General features: G+C 36.7%; 1 protein-coding gene across 3 annotated transcripts in view; it reads right to left on the reverse strand.

Moving 5' to 3' along the window:
* Efcab14 (EF-hand calcium binding domain 14) overlaps positions 1-24,701 on the reverse strand; it is a 36,026-nt gene that overhangs the window by 2,220 nt on the left and 9,105 nt on the right. The window contains exons 4-10 of one of the 3 annotated variants that reach the window (XM_005317997.5): positions 14,498-14,596; positions 11,078-11,188; positions 9,133-9,237; positions 7,911-8,105; positions 6,176-6,262; positions 4,678-4,789; positions 2,877-3,002 (exon numbers count right to left, since the gene is read on the reverse strand). In XM_005317997.5, the coding sequence (XP_005318054.2) occupies positions 2,877-3,002; positions 4,678-4,789; positions 6,176-6,262; positions 7,911-8,105; positions 9,133-9,237; positions 11,078-11,188; positions 14,498-14,596 (835 nt within the window). The remainder of the gene's footprint in view (positions 1-2,876; positions 3,003-4,677; positions 4,790-6,175; positions 6,263-7,910; positions 8,106-9,132; positions 9,238-11,077; positions 11,189-14,497; positions 14,597-24,701) is intronic. The other 2 variants (XM_040288616.2, XM_013364543.4) reach the window with 2 other exon arrangements.

The following is a 24,701-nucleotide window of genomic DNA, read 5'->3' on the forward strand; positions in this document are numbered from 1 at the left end:
GACACCTTCCCCCCAAAATACAAGCAGTGGGAGAAATGCATGACCTGACTTTCTCTCTGTCCATGGCCTTCCCTTTCAATTTCCCAGATTTTAATCTATGTTGAGGCCTGTTTGATAGATAGGAATTAGTCTATAAAACAGAGTATGATATATTGTAATATTTCTCATTGAATGTCTGAGTGGGGACTGGAGGAATGTCTTGGATATCTATAAGCAGTAAAAATGTCAAAAATTCAAAGTTCTCTGTTTTTTTAATGTAAATTTTTTAATTTATATATGACAGCAGAATGCATTACAATTAGTTCTCTCAGTTTTGATAGGAAAACCAAAGCTCATAAAGGAAAGCAACTTGCCTAAGGTCATATAACTCTCACATGGCTAGATATAGATTAATTTTCTTACTATCTATGGAACACTGTCTCTTTGGATCCATAAATTGAGCAGCTTAAGATCCAGGGACTCAAGAATACAATGAGATACCATTTCACAATCACTAGGATGGTTGTCATCAAAAAGTGTTGGCGAGTATGTGGAAAAGTGAATTAAATCCTCATATATTGCTGATGAAAATATAAAATGTGCAGATACTTTGGAAAATAGTTTGGCAGTTCTTCAAAAAGTTAGCAATGACCAGCAATTCCATTGTTAGGCGTATACACAAGGGGGATGAAAAAACATCTACAAGACCCTGCACACTAATATTCATAATAGTATTATTCCCAATAGTTCCAATGTGGAAACAATTCAAACATAATCAACAAAAAACCCCAGAAGAGACACACACACACACACACACACACACACACACACACACGCACACTCCCCCCCATCCTCTGTCTCTCTCTATATAGTCTTCAAAGACTATCTTTCCTTAAAAAAGTTTTTTCTGTAGTTGTAAATGGACAGCATGCCTTTATTTATTTCATTTTTTATGTGGTGCTAAGGATTAAACCCAGTGCCTCACACATTCTAGGCACTGCCACTGAGCTACAGCCATATCCCAAAAGACTGTGTCTTTTCAAAGCATTGTCTTTCTCCACTGCCCCCCGCACTCCCAATTTTCTTTCTGGTAGCTAAAAAACAGAGCAATGCCACCAGATGATCTGTATTTTTTTAATTCAATTCTCAAGACACTATTTCAGTAAATAGGATTGGAGAATTTCTATCAATAGTCTAACACTTAAAAGGACTTCATTTTGTCCTCACAGTCAAATAGAAGATTTAATTTCTAACATTAAAAAAGGTCAATATGGCTTATATTTCTTTAAAAATCTTCCTAAATTCTTTTTTTTTCTTCATTTATTTAAGACTATACTTACATTCAACGAGCCTTTTGCTGTTTGGTACCTGGAAAGAATGAAAATGTCCCAAAGGGAGGGAAAACCACTGCAGTGCAAATCCAGTCCAAAAATGAGTTCTTGTAAACAACTTCTAAACAGGACCCTACTCTCCTGTCATAGGACCAGTAATGCAGCTAGTAAAACCACAAAAGCTCTCTGAAAACCAGAAAATCAAGTGGAACACTTCTTCTTCATGCCTGCCACCAAGTGGCTACAAGAAAAAACAATTTTTTTTTTTTTTGGGTACCATGAGTTTATATAACATGCTATGTATTTTGTAGCAGAACTCAAATAAAAATGATTGCTGCTTTGGGTCATTTCAAAAGTGTCTCAGGCCTATGTTAAAGATTGAAGTATAAATGTTCAGACTGGTATTCCTTAATCTGATTGAACAGCCAGTCTTTCCCTGATTCATACTCATCAATTCTTGATATAAGAGAGTGGGGATACAACTTATGTTGCCCTTCAATGTCACACTCTCCATCCCCCACACCAAAATAGGACAAAAATCAGGGATAGGATTGGAAAAAACAAAATGATAACATTTAAATGGAGATTTAAATCTGTAAGTTATCTATGCTTTAAGTATTAATTGCAGTGTGTAGGTATCACATTAATTTGTTTAACATATTTGTGTGTACCAGGAATTGTGCTAGAGATTAGGGAATGAATAAGACAGTGAATAAGACATGGACATTGTCCATGTAAATTACATTTTATATGACCTCAGGAAATCACAAGAGTGACGTGCTAAACATGGGCAAATTCAAATAGCAGCATATAGGAGGAGGTTACTCCAGTCCTAGGAGTTAATATTTCCCAGTGGAATTGCAGCTAAGCTAAAGTAAAGAGCAAGAGAAAGGGAAGTGGAAGGAATGAGTGATTTTCCAGGGAATTAGCAAATGCAAAAAGGTCTTAACATCACAATGAGTAGAACACACTATTGGAAATAATGCAAATATATTTTATGTGAATCATACTTCTATTGTTTATTTTACTAATATTCAGAAAAAGTCCCCTCATTTTTGGAGGGCCCTGAAAAACTGGGTCAATTTTTACTTTATTTTACTATTTACACATTATTGTATTTGCTTTTCTGCCCTCTACACTATACTATAATATCTTTGAGAAAAGAAAGTGAGACTGCATCTTATACTGTATCCTCACTGCTAAGTATGTGGTCTAATGAGGCACTTAGTGAATGAATGAAGCTCATATGAAACATTAATGGGGAAACCCGATGGTATACTGGTTAAGAATACAAGCTTTGGTGTCATACAGTCTCAGCTTGAATTCTGCCTTAACCAATTATTTGCTGTTCAGAGTTAAGACAGTTTCCCTATCAGTAAAACAGGCATAATGCTTGAATACTTATGTTCATAGGAGAGATATCAGGATTATATGAGATGATATATATCAAGTGTTCACAGGAAGTACTCAATAAATATTAGATGTATTTTTTTCATAAGCTAAAAAATCATTAAAAAGTTATTACTTTAAACACTCCCACAATTATACCAAAGTATAAAAATTTACCTTCAATGCTAGAAATTCCTGGTAAGGAGACAGGCCTTAGTTGGGCAGTTTTCTCAATTTGGTCTCCAAGAAATTGTGAGAATTTTGGCAATGTGGATGGCTTTGATGTGAAACTCTGTACTTGTTCTGTAACAAACATGTACGCTTTAGTATAATCAAATTAACACCCAATTAAACTAGTATTAAAGGTCACCTTTTAGAGCAATTGATATGTACTTAATTTAAGAGAAATAGTTGAGAATTAAGAAGCACAGTGATATGTGAAGTTAAAGACTTGGATTGAGATGTATATAGACAAGTGAAGGTGAATCAAGATTACATTACATTAAGTTTTCAAGTAGAAGTCCTGCTGGAATATGGGATACAGGTTAAAAATTCCTAATTAAAAAGTTTGAAATGCTCCAAAATCTGAAACTTTTTGAGTGCCAACATGACACCAGTGGAAAATTCCACATGTGACATCCTGTAATGGGTCACAGTCAAAATGAAGGTGGGCTGGGCACCATGGCACATGCCTGTAATTCCAGTGGTTCAGGAGGCTGAAGCAGGAGGATCTTGAGCCTCCATAATTTAGCGAGGCCCTAAGCAACTTAGTGAGACTCTATCTCTAAATAAAATATAAAAGGGCTGGGGATGTGGCTCAGTAGTTAAGTGCCCTTGGGTTCAATCCCTAGTCCCCCCAACCCCCCAAAAAAGGAGCATAAAAATACCGAATAAGATTACTATCAGGGGCTGGGGATGTAACTCAGTGCACAGTGCCTGCCTAGCATGTGTGAGGTCCTCAGTTCAAGCCCCAGAACTGCAAAAAACAAAACAATAGGAAAAAAAAAGTCCCCCCCCAACAACTATCTGACTATGTATATGAAACATAAATTTCATGTTGAGACTTGTCTACCCATACCCCCAAATATATATCCCATTATATAATATATATATATATATTTTACAAAATCTGAAAATCTGAAATAATTCCAGTCTCAAACATTGGATAAGAGATACTCCAACCATAGTACAAGTTAGCATTATACATATGTAGATGGTAAGAGTTTAAGCAGCCAAGTGACAATAGCATAGAATCTGGATATTAAAGATCTTTAACATCCTGGGAGATGTGCATAAGCCTGGTCTGGGAATACATGCTACAAGGTAAGTTGGTGCTAAAAGAGGGTCACCATAAGATTATATAGCACCAAATGTTAGGACAAGGCTTCCCATTGTAGTTTGTTTCCCAACCAAAAGAATTCAAGGGAGGCTATATTGCTTTTTCAAACTGAATAATAATTGTTGGAGGAGGGGTCAAAGCCAACACAGTCTAGTGCCTTTGTTATGTCCATAATGGAGGTAAATGCATCTACTAATATTAATTAGTTATGTCCCTACCCAAAGTCAAGCACCCTTCTAAACCAATAATCCTACCATTATATATTAATGATTTACAGAAAGACTAAAATTTATTTTTAAGTAAATTTTATACAGAAATGAAGAATTCCATAAACAACATTTAGGGCTGGTTTAATATGTTATGACAGTAACATTTTTGCCTATAATTGGATGCAGACAGCATGGAGAAGTCTATTTCCAGCTAAACATTACCCATTCTTCCCTTAATAGACCAGAGTACAAATCATGTACAAAATGGGCTTTTTCTAAATGAAAGCAAAGTGCATCAGCTTCATCTCGGTGCGCTCAGGCATCACTCACTCGGTTCGATCAGTACTGCTGAAACACCTTTCCCACTCCCTGTGTGGGAGCAAGCTGCCCAAGCCTGCGTGAAATATTCACAAGCCAGCCCAGTGCTCACCTTCATCTGCAATCTCTGGAGGCCTGTTGCTCTCAGGTTTGTTTGTGAGAGCACTGATCAGCTGCAGTTTCTCTCGCAGCTTGGATACCTGAGAATTTGGACTCTCTTCCTTCTGCTCAAAACAAAGATCAAAGAAGGTTTAAGGTAGAAGTAAGATCTCACCTGAGTCTCCACTATTTACCTGACCCTGAGAAAGTTCCCTCTAAAGGCATTGAAGGAATGAATGAACAAATACCAGGGATATCTTTGTTGTTCAGTGTTGATATGTGTCTAGCTGGATTTGAGGCTAGACCATTAAGGCAACATTATGCTCCAGATGATCTGATTTGCTGTGAACATTTGGCTGATGGGAGAAGGCATGCATGATCAGCAAGAAAGAAAATGTACCCTTGCTCAGGTACCTGTATGACACCCATTTCCTAAATGAGGAGGGTATTTTTTTTAGGAGCTATATCACACGAAGGAAATAACTGTCCTAAATATCTCACATTGCCTTGTGACCAGACCTCTTGAGGTAGAGCTTTATGCTGGCACCACCCTAAAAAACCCCCCAAAACCAAATTAGAAAAAATAGCAAAAACAGCTGAACACAAACAAACCACAAGTATTCTTCTATACTTCCCTCTGTTCCCCTATGGTGATGGACAATGGATGGCAACAACTGTCAGAAACATAAAGGAGCTGTAATAGTTTTAATTCAAAGTCTTATTTGTTTAAATCTTTTAAAAAGTTTTCACCCTACACTTTGTTTTATTCCTAGGAAGATCCAGATTGGCACATAAAAATAAATTTAATTATAAAGAGAAAAGTCTGCCTTCTATAAGGCTAGTTTCTAACTGCTTATGCTACTATAGAAAGGTCTGATCTCATAGGTATTAGAACATCAATTCATCTCACATTTCTTTTATTCAATATGTATTTTTCTCTCTTCTATTGCTACCCTAATAGTTACAATATGTTTGGGTAGAACAAAAAAGAGAAAGGTATAGGTGAAGGGAACTGACTGACACTTAAGTGAATTAATGTCTGTATTAAGACTGCAACCAAAACGCAGGAAATGATTTTGAGGCTGGACACCATTTTTAGATGATCTATACCTTTGCCCTCCATCATAAGTAAGCAACTGTTTTAAGTCATTTCCCTAGGGAAGCCTTCCTGATCCCCCTCAACATACCCTATATATTTCCTTTATAGCATTCATTAGACTTATGATTAGTTATCTATGTACTTCTGTGTCAGATTTTTTGACTGATGGACTTTGAGCTTCACCAGAATAAGGATCACATGTCTATCCTGCTCACCATGGCCCTCCCAGCTTGGCACAAGATACATATCTGATATTCATTTATTCACTAATATACTAATTTACTAATTGCTTTGTCTTGAGGTTTTAGCATGTGAGACCAAAGTGCTCTTTTTGAGAAGAAAGTAGCATGTCACAAGCAGAGAGATGCTGATGCATTTATTTTTACTTTAGGTTAAACTTCCTCTTATTTACCTTTATGTTTTGGGTTTTTATGATATCAGTTCTGTTGGCCCCTTGATCCAAAGACTCTCTTTTCAGAATGGCAGCTCTATCACTCATCTTAGAGGGCAAAAAGAATAAGAGGAAAGATTAAATAAAAATAAACATTAAAAAATTTGAATGACATCTAGTATTTTTTTAAAAAAATGGTCAAACTCACTTAAAGAGTCTAAACACTTTCAAGAGAAATGGCAGAGGAGTGGTAGAATGGGAAGAGTGAGGGAGGAAGGTTACAGAGAGACCAAGTGGAAACTGGTGCTTCTGGATGTTTCAATCACAAACTATGAAGTTATAAAAGGTGACAGAATTTTTATCCAGATCTAGGCTGGGTAGGATGCCATTAGAAAAAGTAGTAAGACAGATGGATACTATTACCAGTTTTTTATGTTAGAGAAAAATGAAATGGGAAAGCAGAGACAGTACAGGAAGTTTGAGGGTGTTAAGTTTTCACAAGAAGCCTTGAAACCTTCAAGGTATAACATTCATCAAATCATTCAAGGTTCTCAGCTCCTACTTAGATTAGCTGAGTTCAAAAGGGCTTTAAAAGAATAGGGCTCCTTTAATCTTCACAGCTTTGTAGTAAATTACACACCCCTGTAAAGCAGGAAGGGGAGGAGGAGGACAGGTCATCCTATTCTACCCCTCAAAGCCATATCCAGGCAACTTGCCAAGGCTCCACTGTGGCAGAGCCAGTTCAAACACTCCTTGCCATCTGCCAGGGTTTGAATTTGTGTTGGCTTGCTTTCAGCTTTGGTGGTTACTTGAATTTATAGTACAGTTTCCTGTATTTGGTTTCATATCTTTACAAAAGTATGTATGAAATCTTTTAAGGGTAGGGCCTATAGCTGTTAAGAAAATAATCTACAGGGAACCCACACAATGTATGTAAAAGGTAATTAAAACAAAACAAATCACATTCTATTCATTGAGAAATGAAAACTGCAGAGTAAGGGGGCATCAGTGATTTAGTAGGTTACTTGGTTTCCTGACATATAAAATGAGGTACTGGACTTGGTCATCTCCTAAGTTGAGTTGATCTGACCTAATCTATTTTAAATAGATTTCCTGACATTATATGCAGAGAGAAGTAAGATAATTCCGAAAGTCAAATTCAGGCTTAAAGAACTAGCCAGGTGTGGTGGTGCACACCTGGAGGAATCCCAGTGGCTCAGGAGGCTGAGACCCTAAGTAACTCAGGGAGACCCTGTCTCTAAATAAAACACAAAAAAGGGTTGGGGATGTTGGCTCAGTGGTTGAGCACCCCTAGATTCACTCCCCAGTAACACCCATCCCCTCTAAAAAAAGAAATAGTAGAAGATTTTTCATAACTGTCATTGTCTCTGTTCCTGCTTTAATGACTTATAAAAAAGATCAACAAGATTGCCTTTGGAAGTATGTGACAGAACTTCTCTACCAGTTGGGGCACTGGTAACAATAACTTGTCATCTCTGCCAACAACTTGTGGTGAGGCCTTGACAAACAACCTGATTCTGCCACATCTCTCTTTCCAAATCTGGTCTAGCACTGCTGTGCCATTCACATCATAGACCTAGTGTAAATACTAACACAGACATGGACTAAGCACATTACAAATGTGCAGCCTTTCAAATATGCCAGAAGACTGTCCTCAAAGATGATGGAACACCATCTAGGTACAAATAAAACAGTGCAACACAAAACCCGTCACAAAAGATCTGAAAAGGCTTACCACGCTGGAGGTCAGGTTTGTTGTGTTTTCTACTTCACTCAGAGCAAAAACCACATTGCTTTCTATCAGGTTGGTTCTCTGAATGAGATTACTGAGTGTCTCATTCATCCCCTCGAGTTTAAGATCATTCTGTCTCTGGTATGCTACTAGGGTACTGTTTACCGCCTCTAAAGAGTTATGAAGATACAGGATATCCTGGAGTGGAAATAAAGCAAGTTGCAGAATCCAGCTAAAGATGAATATTAGGCAAAGCAGAGGAGCAACACCAAATAACCATTATTATGTCAAGTTACTGAAGTAAACTCCTTTTCCTGGTTGTGACCATCAATTGTCTGTCTCTGCTTTGTCTCTTCCACACTAAATTGTTCCTAGTTTTCGCCCTCTGGAATTGTTTGACCTCAGTTTGACAGGAGGGGAAGGAAAAGAGGACTACCTACATGATTCACTCTCTGGTCCTAGAAAGCAGAGCATTTGAGAATTAATTTCCCAATGTTTACCTCACCTGCTGGCAGGAAAACCTGCTGGGTTATTAACTTAAAGTTCCATTAACCTAATTTGTCAGTACAAAACTACCTTAGGAACAATACCAATTACTGAATTGGCTTGTAACAAAACCATAACAAGTAGTGCATTATTTAGTACAAGATTCAATTATTTTTATTGACATCCTCTAGAACTGATTGCTACTTAAAAAGGAATGATGACTATAGGTTTTAAAGGGCATTAAACTCAGGACAGAAATTCTTCTTAGTGAAGATTTCCTTTATTCTCTTTAATGTGATTCCGAACTCAATATTCTTTTTTCTCCTCTCTTGCCTTTCGTCTTTAGACTTTAGAAAATCCTGATTTTCAGGGATATGCTTCCTAACATTCTTAGAATTTACTGTGGTTTAAAATAGCCATCACTCTGGATTAATCTGCTATCCATCCATCTTTGACTTGCCTAGATTGCTATTTTTCATAGTTTCAGGATAATCTGGTTATTCTATGTCTTTCAAGATGTGAAAAGGAATTTACTCCATTGATTGACATGTAGGGGAAAAAGCAGAGTGCCAAAGAAAAGACAGGGCAGGATTCTGGATCCCAAGATTTCAACATGCATCCCTCTCTGCTCTCCAGCAAGTAGACAGAGGTTTGATGTGCCTGCCGAGGCACCATGGAGCTAGGCCCAAACTCCTCAGGCTTCCATCACACCCCGTTGTGGGCCACAGATCAAAAGTACCTGTTTCAAATTCTCACTGTGGGTTTTATTATCAAGTTCTGATGTAGCTGAGGGTGCTGGAATGATTTTGTTGCTTCCATTGGTCCAATTTGAGAAGTGCCGATTCTGTTAACATAAACGGAGCTTAGTGTAGGCAACAGTTACTAGGTCTACTTAACTATCTGGGAAGATCCTGTAACATTCTAGCCTCCCCCAGAGTGCACCCACAGATTAATCTATAGGCATTCCTTAAGAATATACAGTGTGACTAGTCTTGTGCTAGGCTTTGAAGGCATCATGGACTTTTGGGGATGTCTAGCCCAAAGCATGGGCTGGAGCAGTTGCACCCAGATTGCCCCAAGAAACTGAGATCCTCCTAGTCTGCTTTTCAGTCTCTAATGGAATGAACTCCCTACAAACCATTTCTCTGCTCCCCCATCACCATACTCCCAGAGAAACTACATAATCACCAGAACATTCCTGTGACCAACTCAGTCTAAACCTTATATACATTTGTTCCTATCAGTGGGAAAAACTGCACAGATTAATCCTTCACAGCCTATAATATGGCTTAGTATAAAGTACATCAGCAGGAGGATTACTATTGGCAGCCATGGAAGTTTAAAAAGAGGCAGACTTATTTACAACAGAATGTAATTGGTAAGAGTTATCTGTTTTCCTTGAAATCTGACAATGTAGGCATTTATCAACCCTGGTTTTATAAGAAAGAAAAAAAGCAACACTAAAGAGAAAAGGAAGGAAAACCAATAGTTCTAGAAAGCAAAGCAGACATTTTTTTAATTAGGAAAAAGTATTTCAGAAAATGATTAATTACTTGAAAACATGCTCAAGATAAAAGAACTGGTGAGTGAAAGGGGTCTCTATTATTATGGGTCAGAGTTCCTTAGTGGCAGATCCAACTAGAAGTCAATTGTCTCAATGCCTAGATCAATGCTTTTCCCTTTGGGTTAGTTCCCACTAAATAACAAGAATTTTTGTTTTTGAAGAAAATGAAAAATCCTCCCTCCTGAGCTCTCTGATAGAGCTCTGGTCCCCTTGGTACAAACTACCCAATTTAAAACTCAGATCTCTGAAGTTTGTAGAGAGCACGTGGGTCAGATCTAGAAATTAGTGTATGTGCTTTGACTAGTCCTGCTTTCACACATATAACTCATCTCTTCAGCAAGACAGCAAGGGCTGTGCCATCCTTTTACACCCCTCACAAATCCTTTTTGGAGCTGTTACCCCTAAGTGATTAATTTAGGTCTCTGAATGATTGCAGACACATGTAGCAGCATTAGGAGACCCAGAGACAGTTGAAAACAATTACTGGGCACTGTAGGGGTTTACTTCCATCTTAGCTATTTGTTGCTGCATAACAAATCATCCCCAAACTTTGTGGCTTAAAATAACAATAAACAACAATTATTCTCATGATTCTGTGACTGTGCTCAGCTGAGGTAGGAGGGCTGGTCCTGCTCTATGTGGTATAGACTGAGATCACATATTTAGATACCAGGCTGGAGCTGGAACATCCAAGATGGCCTTTCATCCTCTGATGGCCTCTCAGTGCTTGAGAGTTTAAAAGCCCTGCCCAAATTCCTGATGCTCAGAATAATGAGAAATAATAACTGAGGTGGTTTGTTGTATAGCAATAAATTGAGACAATTTTCCACATCCTTTTCCTTATTTTCTATTTTGCACCCTACCCATTCTATCCTCAGGAACAGTGTTTTCTCACTGTCTCCTCCAGCACCATGTTTGCAAAAGACTCAGTTTTCAGTTTTATTTTCATTAACTGCTTACTTCACAGGCTGCAGAACAGTCAGCACATATTGCTTATTAGATATTTTTAAAAAGTTATGTAGAGGGCCTGTTCAGATGAGTGGAAAGTTGGCATCATGACTCTTTTACAAAAAAGGGTGAGAAGCATGCTGCCTTTTTTAGTATCTGCTGATCTCCTTACCATATCACTTTGAAGCAATTCCACGGTTTTCTTGTGTTCATCCACAGTTTTTTGTATTGCCTCCATAGCTAGATGGACACTGTTTAAAGTATTGCCAATGGAAGCTACACTCTGAACAGAAACATGAAAGAATGTCATTTTTTTTCCCTTTTTAATAGCTCTATTAAGATATAACTGACATGCAAGAAACCATATATATTCAAAATGCTTTGATTATTTTGACATAAATATAGCAGTAAAACTTTTACCACAATTAAACAATAAACACTTATCACTCCCAGAAGTTTCTTCATGCCTTTCGTAATTCCTCCCATCCTATCTCCAAGCAACCACTGATACCCTTTCTGTCACTCTGTATCAGTTGCATTTTCTAGAATTTTATATAAGTAGAACCAGTGAGTGAGTACAAACTTTTAAACTGGGCTTCTTTCACTCAGCATAATTGAGATTCATTCATGTTGTAGCTACTCAGGATGCTACATTATATTGTATGGCCATATCACAGTTTCTCTACTTACCTGATGATGGACATTTAGGTTGTTTTCTATTTGACTATTACAAATAAAGCTGCTACAAACATTCATCTATAAGTCTTTATGTGGACTTATGTTTTCATTTCCCTTCATCATATGCTTTCTCATCAACACAATAGCTAGGAAGCGAGTCGCTGCTAATATGGCAAATCTATGCTTTAATTTCTATAACAATCTGCCAAACCATCTTCTAAAATGGTTATGCCATTTTGCAGTTTTACTAGCAGTGTATGAGAATTCCCATTATTCCATATCCTCACTGAAACTGGTACAATCAGTCCTTTCAATTTTAGCCATTCTAATGGAAATACAATGGCATATTGTGATTTTAATTTACATTAAACAACTAACCATTTTAATTACTTCAAATATATTCAAACTATGAATTCTAATATGTATAATTTCCTACATATATAAAACTAACAAATTTTCTCAGTTTAAAGAACTTTTCCTAGAGGAAAATAAAATCTTTTCTAAAGAAAAGATATTGGTTTATAAATGTGGGGCCAAGAGATAAGGTTCATCTACAAACTGCTTTTGTCAAGCCCTGCTGTGGGCAGGCAGATGGCTAGGTACAACACTGTGGACTGCTACTGGGTCAGAGGCAAATGATGACTTTTGAGCAAAAATGGGTAGGAACAATTTTTGGTTCTGAAAAACCCAGCATTGCAGAGATGAAGAAAAATTCCATTTATATAGAATCCTGTCGGCAACTATTGGGTAGAGCTGAGTACATGGAGTAACTTATTTTGCTTTCATTAGGCCTAAGGAGCCTAAGTGACAGGATTCAGAAGCCATCTTTTTAAAAAACCCTGTCTTAAGGGAACATTAAAGAATGTCACCATTTGGTGGGTTCTGGCCTTTTATAAAAACATGCTGACAATTTATAGTGTCATATTAGTATTTTGATTGATTGTTTTGTTTTTTGGTGCTGGGGACTGAACCCAGAGCCTTGCACATACAAAGCAAGGACTCTACCAACTGAGCTATATCCCCAGCCTCCCCATATTAGTATTTTTAATCAAGGTAATGTTTTATCATACTGATATACAAGAATCCAAGAGGAAAAAAAGATAACATTTTCAACACTAAAAGAAAATAAATACATGAGACGCATTGAAGTCAGGTCTTTGAGATGACTTACTGCTTCAAAAGTGAGCCACTTGTAATAAAAGCAGTATCTAGCATTACCAATATAAGGATTTGCAAAGACACAAGAGTAGAAGTCTCTAAGTTGGAATGCTATGTAAGCTCTGTTGTTACAAAAGCTACAGGCATTCAAAGACACCTACTGTTAGAGAATCCTCACTGGCTGGATGTATGAGCCCAGTAGGATACTGGAAGATAGTAAGCTCTTGTTTAGAGATTTTTTTTTTAAAGAAAGCAGCTGACACAACCATGTAAACTCTGGAATCAAACTCTGAAACTAGTATTGCCACCAACTGCAAAGAGCCTGGTACACACTGGAGGAAGCTGCACAAATATTTGTTGAATTAATGAATGTAAAAATAAGTCAGTTTCCTTTTTTAATGAAAGACTGCCAGAGTTGCTTTTGTACTAATGCCTACAGAGGCCTTTTCCCTACTTGGCTCTTGGGAATAACAGCAAGAATCTGGCTTCATAAAAGATGTCTCTACCTTTTTTTTTTTTTTAAATGTGTAAAACAGATTACCATAACAGACAAACAGCAAACTGACAACTGAGCACATATGATGTTGTGTCTATAAAATAGCAAGTTTTGTTTTATTCATGGCTCAGGAATTTCTGTTATTGAAACAACTGAAATTTTTATATGCCAGTCTTTAACTGGCATATAACTGAATCAAACTTACCACACACGAACTTTGAAAAAAGCCAAAGATCCTAGACTTAATACCCACTCTTTGGGATTCTCTTACTCCTGAATCCTTTCTTCCATTTCCTGATGCAGGGATATTTCCTTATGTTCAGTTAGGTACATTCTTTCCCCTTCCAACCCCCATCCAGTTCTAAGGATTCCTAAGTATCATCCATCTGGGTGGTTCTTGCCTCCTTCTCTAGGTCTGAATCCTATGGATCATGTAAAGAGAAATTCTAAACTAGAATTCTAAACTAGAATCTATGCATATATCTACAAGTGAATTGCTCAGAGGATGTGTACATTTACCTTTATAAAATGTCAAATTGTTTCCCAAAGTTATTTTTTTTCCAATTTAAACTATCAGCAGGAGTGTTTGCTGCACATCCTTAGCAACACTTGCTCCTTAAATTCTTACATTTTACTTTCCTTTACATCTTTTTTTAAGGGAAAATACCCAACTCTTGGCTATCTTTTCCTCTGGAGATGGCCCTCATTCTCCTTTGGATGTGTATCTAATTTCCTAAATACATCTCTCTGGAAACAAAAACAAAAACCAACTCTTTTTTTTTTTTTGTGGTGCTGGGATTGAACCCATGGCTTTGTGCATGCGAGCAAGCATTCTACCAACTGAGCTATAATCCCAGCCCAAACCAATTCTTTTTAAACCATGGAAAATAGCAGAGATTTATGGTAACACTCATGTACAAATTTAGGGTAACACTCATGTAGTCTTTCATAAAGACTACATGAATGAAAAACTGAAAAGGCAAGTGTTGAAAAGCAAGACCATAAGCTAACATACGAGTCCCAGCAATGTAAATCTAGGACTGCAATAGACAAAAATGTGTGAACCCTATAAACCATCATTAAAGTAACATGTTGCAAATTAAAGGTCTAATTAAACAGACCAAAACAAAGTTTTCTGAACTCTGAAGAACACAATGATAAGATTCTATTATTGCCTCTCTGAGCAGCTGATTTTAGATGCCAGGCTTTCAAAGAAAACTTTGAAGCTAGAAGTCCTCAGTACTTATATAAAGCACTTACTTTCTGAAGTCCTTCTACAGTGGTAGGCAGGCTAATTAAATCTGCAGCTGACTTAACATTGGCTTTAAGGTGGTTTACTGCAGAAGTCAACAGAGAAATCTGGAAAGAAAAGGAAAAACAAACAATGAAAACAGAACTCATAGATATGTTTCCTTCACAAACTACAAGGCTGATGAAGTCAAGGTACACTTTCAGTTCGCAGGAATAAGGAACTAAAAGTATCTTGGATAGGGTTGAGATTCAGGAGGCAGCAATAATACCCTTTCTTTCCCTGCCCAATTTAAACTAGTGCCAAAGAGGGAAAGAGAGGTTATTATTCTTTATCCTAGTCCTAGCAGTTATAAGGTCTAAAATCTTAAATTACCCAAAAGATGCAGTGATTACATACAATCCTTCAATAGTTAGACAAGAAGAAAGCTAATGATCAAGGACCACTTCAAGGTTTCATTTTGGTAAAATATAACACCCTCAGTTATTTAACTGACTTTTGTTCCAGTCCATGTGGGAACATATTTTATAAAATAAAAGCCCGTCATTACAAAATATAGTCTAAGGAACTATACCTTGACAATTTGAACAGTACTTTCAACTACTTAGGGATTTGGTTTTGGTTTAATAATGTGATTAATATTTCAAACTCAATAACTCAGCCAAAGCACTACTTTGTACCCTGAAGGGGCTCAATAAATACCACTGACTCATTGACTGATTCAATGAATGTATTAAAACAGGAGTTGAATCAAAATAAAATGTGGCTTCTCTTCTGCTACTTAGGGGTAGAATTCTAAATACCTGAACTTCTCTCTTGCATGGAGACTGGGGTAACTTTTATAATGTTCAATTTCGGGCTGCAGAGATAATATTCTAAGGAGGCTTGTAGTGTAGCTCAAAAAACTTCAAAGGGGGAAGGGAGGGGGCATGGAGTTAGAAATGATGGTGGAATGTGATGGACATTATTATCCAAAGTACATGTATGAAGATACAAATTGGTGTGAATATACAACTAGATATGAAAAATTATGCTCTATATATGTAATAAGAATTGTAATGCATTCTGCTGTCATATAGAAATAAAAAAATTAATTAAAAAACATTCTTCAAAGATTCTCAAATCCACACTGCTTTCCTATTTCAAATTCTAGGATGAGAATTCAGATCTACCAAGCAATGATATTAAGAATGGCCATAGAGTAAACATTTTGGTGTTTCTAGGCACAGGCCAAGGACTGTGGCAGGAACCAGGAGGATATTAGACAAAAAAGAACCATATTCCCTATCATTCCTTCAACAGATGCTTGGCATCTTCTCAAGCACCGCTGCAGGCACTGAGGAGACAGTGGCAAATAAGATGACAGGGTTCTGCTCTCAAGGAGCTTTCAACTCAGCAGAAGGTGACTGAAAAACAAGAGAATCAGAAAGTACAAAATACTATGCAAAGAAGTTAACAGAGCTCCTGGAATGAGCAGCAGCTTGGTTTGGGTAAGGGAATCCAATAAAGAACTTGGGAACTCAGGAATTCAAGTTCTCATTTCCTTCTTTCCCTTTAGGACAGGTAAGTTCAAAGATTTGCCCATTTTTCATTCACTTTAATGCAACAAATATTTATTAAACCCTATTATATACCCATGGTGAACAACACAGATATCAGGGATCTTACAATGCTTATGTTTCAGTGCAAGTAGATAAACAATTTCATATAAGAAAAATATCAGATGTAGACAGCATTAGAAGAAAATTAAAATAACTTTACCTGGTAAGAGTGACTGAATAGCTACTTTCGATCAAATTCAGAGAAGGCCTCTATAGAAGAAAGTTAAACTAAAATCTAAATAATAAAAAGAAATTAATCATACAAAGATTGGATGACGTATACTTCAGGGTAAATTGCTAGGGAAAGAGCTTGACATATTTAAAGAATAGAAAAAAGGTCAGGTGGCAGGACCAAATAATGTGTGTGAGGAGGGTTTGGGGGTGGGAGGTGAAGCCAAAGACACAGGAAAGGGCCAGAACAGGCAGGATTTTATATATCAGAACAAAGATATGAATTGTATTTGAGCTGTGATGGGAAGAGGTATAAGCAGAATCATTACATGACTGAAGATAACCTGTAGGAATATGACTATTGCTACTCTGTAGACATATGGAAACCAGAAAAAAAGGCAATTTGAGTAGTGTAGGTAAAAGACAATGGTAGTTTGAACTTCAGTGGTAGCAGAGTTAGTGGTAGAAGTTATGACTGACATGATTTGCTGGGAAGAGGTGAGGAAGAGAGAGGAATTAAGGAAAACTACCTCAAGAAGCTGAGGGGCTGGGGTGTGGCTCAGTGGTAGAGCATTCACCTAGCACTCGTGATGCCTTGGGTTCAATCCTCAGCACCACATAAAAATAAATAAATAAATAAAAGTATTAAAAAAAAGCTGAGAAAGAGGTCACATTAAAAAAACTGATTAAGTATTAAATGTGATATTGGATAAAGTTCTGAAATAATATTAGGTGGAAAGGGACAGGCTTTATTGAAGCCTGTCCTAACTCAGACTCTGATGGAAAAGTTAACTTTTATAAATAAAAAAATTAAACAGGCATTCTTTTGAGGTTAGAAGGATGACAGTGGCATTGAGGAATGGGTAATGAACAAACAGCATAAATAAGCTCAGGGGTACTTTTTCTTCATAGTACTTCTCAAGGTGATGACTTATTTATTTGTGTGATTATTTGATTAAGGTTTCTCTCCTCTACAAGACTGTAAGCTTCATGTGCTCAAGGACCACTTCTGCTGTATCTTCCAGAGTATGCTTGTCACGAAGACAGTAATTAGTAAGCATTTGCTGAATAAATGAATGGCTGAGAATAAATACTCTGTCTGGGATGAACCTTGAGATGGGTAGTCCAAGCAGAATAGGGGGAGAGGCCAGGAGGCAGGAGATAAGGCTGATAAGTAGTAAACTTATTTTTCAATATAGTAGGCATAACAACTACTGTTTAACAACCATATCAGAGGGATGTGTGATGGTTCTAAAATATGTTTACAAATTCTTTGACAGTCTTACCTTCCTTTCCCTTCCCCTTGAGTGAGTTCTGGACTAACCTGACTTGATTTAGTGAACAGAATAAAATAGATGTAAGAATCGGCAGCTTTGGAAACTAGGTCATACATAAAAGGCATTATGATTTCCTCTCTGCTTGCTGGGATCACTCACTCTGGGAATGCTAGCTGCCATATTATGAGGACATACAAACATTCCTAGGTTGAGGTACACGTTGGGAAGAACTGAGGTCTCTTGCCGAGTTAGGCCTTCATATGTTGAAGCCCTGCTGATATCTTCAGTGCAACCTTAGAGATGCCAGTCACAACCACTCTGCTGAACTACTCTCCAGTTCCCAAGTACAGAAATTCTGAGATACTGAGTGTTATTGATTTATGCCACTAAGTTTTAGGACAACATGTAAATCAGCAACAGATGACTAATATAAGTTATGAGGATTAAATACATATGTATCTAAAGCACAGTACCTGGTACAAACAAAACATTAAATAAGCAACAGTTTTTTAGTAGTACAATTTAATGAGCACTTAGGGAATTTTCCATAAGTGTTCCAAAATATTCAGACCACTCATCAGCATCCTAACTCTAAAAACAAAAAAGCGAGAAACCTTAGCCCACAAAGGTAGATTCTCAGCAAGCTATAAAACTCTAAATAGAGTAGCAATTACATTAAGAAGGTTTTCACTCAGGCCTTTAAGAGGACATGAATAATATTAAGATTTGAAAAAGACATAAGGAAAAAGGCATTCTCAGGCATTGTTCACAGGATTATAAATTGGAAAAGCTATGTTAGAAGGTTATCTGGGAACAACCTTCAAAATTTGAAATGTTTATGTCTTTTATTCAGCAATTTCATTTCTAGAAAGCTACCCTGAATATTATTGCTCACGTATACAAAGATATATGCACAAAGATATTAAGGTCTTCCTTATGTGTAATAGCAAAGCACTAGAAACCATCTAAATATCTATCACTAAGAATGAAGATACATGTTCTACAAGTTGTAGAACAACACATATTAAGGAATACCACTTATTCCACACATACATGCTAACCAATAAGCAAATTCTTACTAAAAGCTGTCATGGTTTTCTAAATACTTAGGAAGACAAATAGAAAGATGCAGCTCATATTATTGATAATAGACAACTACAGGGGAAGGAAACACAAATGCATATGTGTGTGTGTGTGTGTGTGTTTGACAGATCAGGGTACAAACAGATGGGGACTAAATAACAAATAATAAAATTATTAAATAATAATAACAATGAAATGTATTTTATTATTTAAATCTTACTTAAGATTATATTCATATATTATTTATGAAATTTTTAAAAAGACAAGAGATGAGAAAAATCTTACTTAAGACTATATTCATATATTATTTATGAAATTTTTAAAAAGACAAGAGATGAGAAAAAAATACATATATATGAAAAAGTTACCACATAACTTTGGAAGAGGTTTGATGGGTCTCCTCAGCCGCCCCTTCCTTCTATGCCCTATACTGGACCTTCTAAGATCATCCAATCATAAAGAGGAGGAAGGAATTCACTCACCAAGTTATGTTTTACTCAGTGCCCCACAGTATATATATAGTTGGCTCAAAACCAATTTGATGTGTAAGAACATAGTTACTTCAGATGCCCTATTAATTATGTGATTACCTTTTGGCCACCAGAAGGAACAAATTTCTTCCCATGACAGCTGGCCTTCTAAAGGGACAACAAACTTCTCTGGGTAGAGTGATCTAGGTAGAAACTATTGTCCCAGATTCCACGACATCCTGAGGTTATGGCAGAACTAGTCAGAAGTAGCTCAGGAATGGTTTTGGCCTCACAAAAGGCCAGTGTGGTTATTTAGCATGTGTCCTTTTACCCAAAACCAGAGAAGTAGCTAGAAGCCAATGTAGGTAGAATTAGGTGAGGTACTGTTTCCCCTCTCCTCATACCACAAACACTCTAGGCCTAGGGTTTCAGTTGCACCACTGAAGAGTATGCTCTGAAGAGCTGACCATCAACTTGGCAGTTACCTAACAAACTTAAAAGACCTGGATCGGGATGGGGTTGTGGCTCAGTGGCAGAGCACTTGCCTGGAATGTGTGAGGCACTGGGTTTGATCCTCAGCACCACATAAAAATAAATAAGGTACTGTGTCCATCTACGACTAAAAACATTAAAAAAAAAAAAAAAAAAAAAAGCCCTGGATCACACATGGTCAGTCTCTAAGAGTAAGCTATAGTCCTATAAATTACGAGGTTGAATTCCATCTTACAGTCCTCCTCTCTTCGGGGGACTAATGCAAAAATCTGGAGAAAACTATAGCAAAGCTATGTGTGTATCTGGAAAGGAGAGATGAGGGGCACCCTCTCGTTACTATCTCTGAAATTGCCCTGCCTTCTAAAACGTGCATTCTGGAATGTCAGATTTGATTTAAGCGTCACAGAACTTATCACTAAGTCATATTTTGCAATCTGAAGAATCTAAAGTTGGATTAAATAGAAACCATTAAGAAAAAATTCATATTTCAGCCAAAAGATGAGTCATGACTTTTATGCATATTACATGACTTTTCATTAGCAAAATTAAAAATAGCCACTGTAAATCATCTGCTTAATAGATCACTTTATACTATAAAGTAAAACATGGTGCTCTTTTTATTTTTTTGCTTTGAGGTTGAAATTAAGTGTTCTTTAAACAGTAAGGAAAAAAGTTACTAAAACAGACACTCGTCAAGAGTCAATGAGGATGAATAGGAACCTTCCATCAGCATCTTATCCTTTCAACTTTATCTACCAAGCACCTATTGAATCCTAAAAGGGACATAAAGATGGGAGGCAGAATGGGAAATGGGAAAAAGGCTCTCAAGACGTATTTTGATTTTAGCACTGCTATACAGCTGTGTGACCTTCTGCAAACTACTTAACCTCTTTGACCCTTAATTTTCTTATGAATAAAATGGAGATACCATTTTCTACTTTATAGGGCTATATAAACAAAGACGATCACAGATGCAGTGCATCTAATAGTGGACTACACAAAGAGAATACTCAATAATGGCAATTATCATTACGTGGTAACCTACCACCACTATCATCACCATCACTTTCATCATCATGCTTAAGGTTCAGAATACATTATATAACCTTCTAGTGCAATTAGATACACATGCAAATAACCATAACACACGTTATTTGGACCAAGTGCTTAAAGATATAGGGAGTACTACAGAAGGGCACTCAAGGTTCTTTTTGTTAATGGTTCTTGTTGAGGGATTTGATCTCTGGACTCTTTCTATTATGATAGAGCTATAAAGAATGACTAAAATTCCCTAAACACATTGTGTTTCTATTCATCTATTCTCTTGCACATAAAGTTCATTTTCATTGGTAGTGGTAGTTATCGTCTAGAAAAGTTGCAGCAAATATTGAACTAGTGAATACTAAACTGCTGTTCCTAGGGGAAATGCAGGGTTACGTTCCTACCAGACCTTTTTTCCATCACATTTTTGTCAACTGATCAATATAATACATAATTTTGTTTTATGCATGTTTTTGTTTAAAAATATTATTTAATGCATATTGTTCACTCACTAACAGCACTACTTCAAGTCGTGCTTGAAGGAAGCAAGTATATATATATATTTACTTCAAAGGCATACCACAGTCTCCTTGCATTTAAAAACACCATAGAACTTTATCTCTAGGCCTTGGCGACATTGAAACAGTAAAATCACCAACAAAAAGTATAAAAATAGGAAAAATGTGGCATTAAATATACTATAAAGAAGACACTTGTTTATAGTATAAGACCTGAAACAAGAAAGCAGTGTGTTGCATTGTTCAACCTCAGCTGTAAATGTGTACTGAGTGACTCAAATTTTTACTTCTGTGAACAAGTCAGTGAATGACTACAAAAGCCTCCCAAATATAGACTTTGGAGTTACAAATAAATTTTACTCAGCATGTGAATTTGCAAATATGGAATTTACAAATTTTAGGAGGACAGGCTATACTAATGCTTTAAGCTAAGTACCCTCTTCTCTTTCTCAAAAATTTACCTGGCCAACTCCTATTTTTCCTTCAGGACTCAGCTCAACATCTTTGGGAAATCTCAACTGACCCCAGCCTTGGTTGAATATATACTTAAATATGCACTCACAGTAGTCATTTGAACCTGTTTCTTATTGTTTATTAGGCTGTTTACAACTATTTATACCTTAAAAAAAAAAACAAAAAAACCTCATGCCTGTAATCCCAGCGGCTCTGGAGGCTCAGACAGGAGATTCATGAGTTCAAAGCCTCAGCAACAGCGAGGTGCTAAGTAACTTAGTGAGACCCTGTCTCTAATAAAAAAACAAAATAAAGCTGGGGATGTGGCTCAGTGCTTGAGTACCCCCGAGTTCAATCCCCGGTACCAAAAAAAAAAAAAAAAAAAAAAAAAAAAAAAAAAAACTTCCACTTTTTTGGTGAGACCCTTGAGGAAAGAAATTACATCTTTTTGGTTTTAAATCTATTATGCTATGAATTTTGTGTCATCCTAAAATTTATATGGTGATACTTAATCCCTAATGTGGTGGCATTAATTGGTGGAGCCTCTGAGACATGATATGGGCTCCACTCTCATGAATGAAATTAGTGTCTTCACAGAAGAGATCCAAGGTAGCTTGTTTGCTCCTTCTGACATGGGAAGACATAGTAAGATGTCTTCATACATCCTGCTATGTCTGACATAGCAGGATGTATGAAGCAGAGAAATGAATGTTCACTAGACATTCAGCCTGCTAGTGTCTTGACTCTGTACATCCAAGCCTCTAGATCTGTGAACAATAAATTGCTGTTGTTTGTAAGTTATCTAGTTTAAGGTATTTTGCTATAGTAACCTGAATGGACTAAAACAGAATCCAAGACTTAGTTTCATAAAAGCAGCTTAGTAAACATTTGTGGCATTAATAATCTTCAAAGAAAAGGGAGAAGAGTCCCTATAATGGTCAAGAAGAAATAGATATAAATTCAGAGGTTTTTATGAATATATTTCAACTACTAGTTTAAAGACTTTTCAAGGGAAAATACGATTTTATGCTTTCCAAACTGATAGCTTTTGTTTTAAAAACTGCATTAACTTCAACTTACACTGTGGTAAGGACAGTGCTTTGTTAAGTGATGAAATACATTTTCTTGTTGTTTAAGTCACTTTGAATTACTTTTAAAAATGCCACTAAAAGCATCTTAATGGACAGTTACCTTTAGATATAGAAACAGTTAAATATTAATTTTATTTTTATACCTATTTTGGTTTAGGACAAATGCCATTAGAGATGCCATTAGAAAAACACTCAGAGTGCTGCACTCCCTTTGGAAACAACATGAAACTCTGCTTCACCACCATCCATTCACTGTTTGGGCCCAGGCCAGTAAAGAATTGCTGTGTTAGGCTGACTTCATTAGTCACTCCCAGCATCTCTGAAGGTATATTGAAGCTAAAATGGAAAAGGTTGCAATTCAATCTTCCCAGTTTCATATATAAAACCCAAGGACTGAAGTAAACTTCTCGATATACCTGTCTTCCCAGGTACTTTTTTTTTTTTAATATCTTTATTTATTTTTATGTTGTGCTGAGGACTGAACCCAGTGCCTCACACATGGGAGGTGGGTACTCTATCACTGAGCAACTGCCCCAGCCTTCTTCCCAGATACTTTTTGCATTAAAAATAATGGCCAGGCCAGGAATAAAAGTGATTCTTTTGTGTCCAGATTTCTGGTTAAAGAGAATTTGGAAATCAAAATATATCCCAAACATGTGAAAAAAAATCTGTCTTCTCATACTAAGAACCAATTTCCCTTTGATTCTTCATACAATGCCATTTATAAGGAGATGGGAAATAGCTGATGTTGCCTCTTCTTGTTAAACAATCTCATCCTCATCTCAGAATAGTTAACTCCATGACTAGCTACTGGAATCCTCAGATTGCCTCAGGAGAGACTAATTTTATCTCAAAGGATTTCAGTGTAGTCTACTTTCACCTGATATAATCTCTGCCCAAATTGCTCATTTTCTGTGTGAATGTACGCAAGGCCACAGTTTATCCTATTCTTTTTGCATGAAAGGAGTGAATACCTGCTTGTCCCTATTTTGTTACGGAGTCCAAGCATAAATGGCAACTAGTAAGTACTAGGCACTATAGCCTATCAATTATTTCATAAATAATTTTTAAAAACTCCAAAATAGAATTGAATAGGAAATAACAAGCCATAAGGCATCATACATATTTAGGGTGTGCCACTGTTTTCAGAAACTTATCTCAGTTACATATAGCATTTTAGATCATTTTCTGTTGCTATAACTGAACATAAGAGACTGGGTAATTTATAAAGAATAGGGGTTTATTTATATATAGCTCATGGTTCTGGAGGCTGGAAAGCCCAAGAGCATGGCACCAGCATCTGGGAGGGCCTTCTTGCTGCATGGTAATATAATGGAGGACATCAAATGAACATGATGAGACAGAACAGTGTGCCATCATTCTTAATATACCATCATTGGGGGTCCTATTTTTTATGACTTCATTTAATTCTAATTACCTCCAAAAAAGTCTACCTCTATATTAACCATTAGCATTGGCGGATTAAGTTTCAATTAATATACCATTAGCATTAATCTGGGGATTAAATTTCAATGCATGAACTACTGGGGGACACATTCAAACTACAACACATATGTCTGAATGTGATTACTGAGTCATTATATAAAACATTCCTTACTGTGGGTTCCAGGCAAAAGTCTGGAAGTCATGTGGTGCCCAGGTCATTGATCTTTGGTCCTAAGTACTGAACTACTCAGCTCACGAACAACTGTTGAAAGGTGTAGCTTCAGAAATAATCACAAGTACTTCCTCTAGTACAGTGCTCTCTCCCACAGCAAACTCCCACTGTTTGGCTCATTCTGAACTTTGTGACTCCCCTCTGAAGAAAAGAATATCCTCTTAGTTCCACAAACATGACACACCTATTTTTAGGCATTTTGCCTATTCATGCTAAACAATCTCATCTTTATCTCAGAAAAACTCCATGATTTATAAGGAGATGGGATATACTGGAATTTGATTGCCTCAGGAGAGATGCTAATTATCTCTCAGAGTTTCAGTGTAGTCTGCTTTCACCT

This window comes from Ictidomys tridecemlineatus, chromosome 11 (assembly GCF_052094955.1).
Source record: "Ictidomys tridecemlineatus isolate mIctTri1 chromosome 11, mIctTri1.hap1, whole genome shotgun sequence".
NCBI classification, from domain to species: Eukaryota; Metazoa; Chordata; class Mammalia; order Rodentia; family Sciuridae; genus Ictidomys; species Ictidomys tridecemlineatus.